Here is a 2,770-nt window from a genome sequence, read left to right on the forward strand (position 1 = left end):
CTTACGTACTTTTTGCATCAGTGAATTTATGTTCACTGTTAAGGTAGATTTAATTTTACTTAAATTATTCGTAATGCATTGCGAGAGATGTCATTTATTATTATTTATTTATTTACCGTTATTTGACCAGACAAGTCCCGTTGAGATCTCAGATCTCTTTTTCAAGGGAGGCCTGGAGGCAACCTGTTGTACATGTTTTTTGGGGGGTTTGCAGTTTATGATCAATGCTGGCTTTAAAGCAGCTTATTTTAAGACATTAAAACATCTTTGAAGCTCTCATGGTCCACAAAAAACATCATTGTGAGACACATTTGGCCCACGGGACTTAAGTTTGACACGTAAGTCCATTCATTAGTCAGCTTTTATGAAATTTCTCTGTTAAATGTCTTTAAAGTTGCAACATGATGGAAGAAAACAGAACAGAACCACATCATCTGCATAAAGCAGAAACAAACCAGACATCCTCCTCTTCACAACTGCGCGTGACGTGTCTGAAAAGTTCTGATGCTAGATGTGAAAACTGACTGCTGTTGTGATGTCGCCTCCAGGCTCTGGCTCTCTGTCACTATCTCGACACTCACCAGGACCGCTGGAGTCTTGTGGACAAAGCCGTCCTGGAGATCGGCGCAGGGACTGGACTTCTGTCCATCGTCGCGGCGCTCCTCGGTCGGTAAAGAACTCACAAACCCGCCCTCGTGGCAGCGAACCGTCATAACTGGTTTCTGTGATTTCAGGAGGCTGGGTCACCGCCACCGACCTTCCAGAGGTCCTGAGCAACACCAGGGCCAACTTGAGCAGGAACACCCGGGGCCGGTGCCGACACACCCCGCAGGTGGCGGCTCTGACCTGGGGCCAGGACCTGGAACACACCTACCCTTCCTCCGTCTACAGGTACGACTACGTTCTGGCTGCTGACGTGGTCTACCACCACGACTTCCTGGACGAGCTCCTGGTCACCATGAAGCACTTCTGCAGACCGGGAACCACCCTGTTGTGGGCCAACAAGGTCCGATTCGGGTCCGATCTGGTTTTCACAGAGAACTTCCACAAGGCCTTCAACACGAGCGTACTGGCTGAAGATGGGGAGGTGAAGATCTTCATGGCGACGAGCAGAGAGGGAAGCAAAGAAACGGACTGATCCAAAGACTGCAGGATTTGTTTTGTTTGTTTATTTATTTGAAGTCAAAGAGTAGGATTAAGGAAGTCTTCTGGGACTCTGTGGTGTCACTACCATCTGCTCGGTTTTACCTTCAGACTAGATTCAGGCGGTTGTTTCAGGCTTACATCACTCCTTGAGGGAATGCACATCATTCACTGCTTTTCAATACCAAACTTTCAGATTGAGATAATCTTGGCTAAAGAGGATTAGCTTTAGCAGCCACCTTGAATTGGTACGACTCCAAAACTCAATCAGCTGTTTTCGTACATACAGTTGAGCGTTTCATTCAAATCCATTTTGTTTGTGGTACATTTCGCGAACAGACAGCAGTTGACTCCAGTAGGTAACAGTAACATTTTGGAACACTGGGCCAGCTCTTTAGCCTCACTAGGGTCCTTTGAGGGGTCATGGGAGTTCCCTAATGAGTTCTTGGACTTGGAGAAGGCGTTCAACCGTGTTCCTCGAGGTACACCTAGGGGTGCTAGGGATTGTGGGTAATTTGTTGCAGGCCATTCAGTCCTTTTATAATTGGTGCAAGTTTGGCTTGACTTACTGGTGGTAAAGTCGGACCTAAGGATGCATTTATCAGCATTAATATCGGCATTGGCCGATATTGGTAATTTTTTAGAATATCGGTTCGGTATCTGTCCAATATGTAAAACTGGGCCGATATTAACGCCTGATACTGATTTTTATCTTTGTGTTTCTGGTTTGGGAGGGGAGATGGTTGGTTGAGCGGCATCTGTTTGATCATGATAGGGATATCGACGCTGCATAGCCATGAATAATTGAAGTAGGGAGCCATGTCAGAGGTCTGGTCGTTTATTTACGATAAGACCCAAGTGCGTTTGTGCGTATTATGTATAATATAATTTGTGTGGTTGTGTAGTATCGGTTATCGGCCATAACAGCAATAATTATATCAGATATCGATATTGGCTGAAATTTTTATATCGGTGCATCCCTAGTCGGACCCCTTCAGGGTGAAAGCTGGATTCTGCCAGGGCTGTCTGTTGCAGACTATGTGGTTCTGTTGACGTCATCGCTCCGTGATCTTCAGCTCTCACTGGAGCGGTTCGCAGCCGAAAGTCCTCAGCTGGAAAAGGGTGGATTGCTCTCGCAGAGTTTTTGGGGCGAGGTTCTAACTCAAGCTGAGAATTAATGGATGGTTTTGGGTCGACTCAACTACTACCGCACCAAACGTGAGCTTAGCATTTCTAAAATTGACTCCGATGCAGTAATTTTTTTGTGTTTCATATGGAATTCATCTTGAATTAGATTGACTAATCCGTTGCATCCATTCGTTTGTTACTGGGAATTCCATTAAAACAAAACATGATCACCTATTTTTCACTTTTAAGTGTTGGTTTACAGAGTTTCTCAAATGTGACACTTATTTGTTTTTTACCAAAATGGTCATCTAATTGCAAAAAAAAGGCAYCTTTTTTTTGGACATTTACTTTTATTTGAACATATTCTGGAGATAAAAAGTGGCAGATGTAAGATTTATTCCTCTTCTGCTGCCTTTCGTTTTATTTGATCGTATGTTTTTGTTTTCTGTTGTGTATATAATTGTTTTAAATGAAATGAATAAATTTTTAAATAAGGAAA

The 2,770-nt window shown here is 43.8% G+C and overlaps 1 protein-coding gene across 1 annotated transcript; it reads left to right on the forward strand.

The window, feature by feature from the left end:
* Positions 1-548: 548 nt before the first annotated feature.
* Positions 549-2,501, forward strand: LOC106536792 (heterochromatin protein 1-binding protein 3; the record flags this gene model as incomplete). Its single annotated transcript, XM_014034115.1, is given in 2 exon segments — positions 549-666; positions 735-2,501. Coding segments are annotated over 2 exon segments (522 nt in total), but the record flags the coding sequence as incomplete, so codon positions are not given.
* Between the last annotated feature and the right edge of the window lie 269 nt (positions 2,502-2,770).

Source organism: Austrofundulus limnaeus, unplaced genomic scaffold (assembly GCF_001266775.1).
Source record: "Austrofundulus limnaeus strain Quisiro unplaced genomic scaffold, Austrofundulus_limnaeus-1.0 Scaffold1975, whole genome shotgun sequence".
Lineage (NCBI taxonomy): Eukaryota > Metazoa > Chordata > Actinopteri > Cyprinodontiformes > Rivulidae > Austrofundulus > Austrofundulus limnaeus.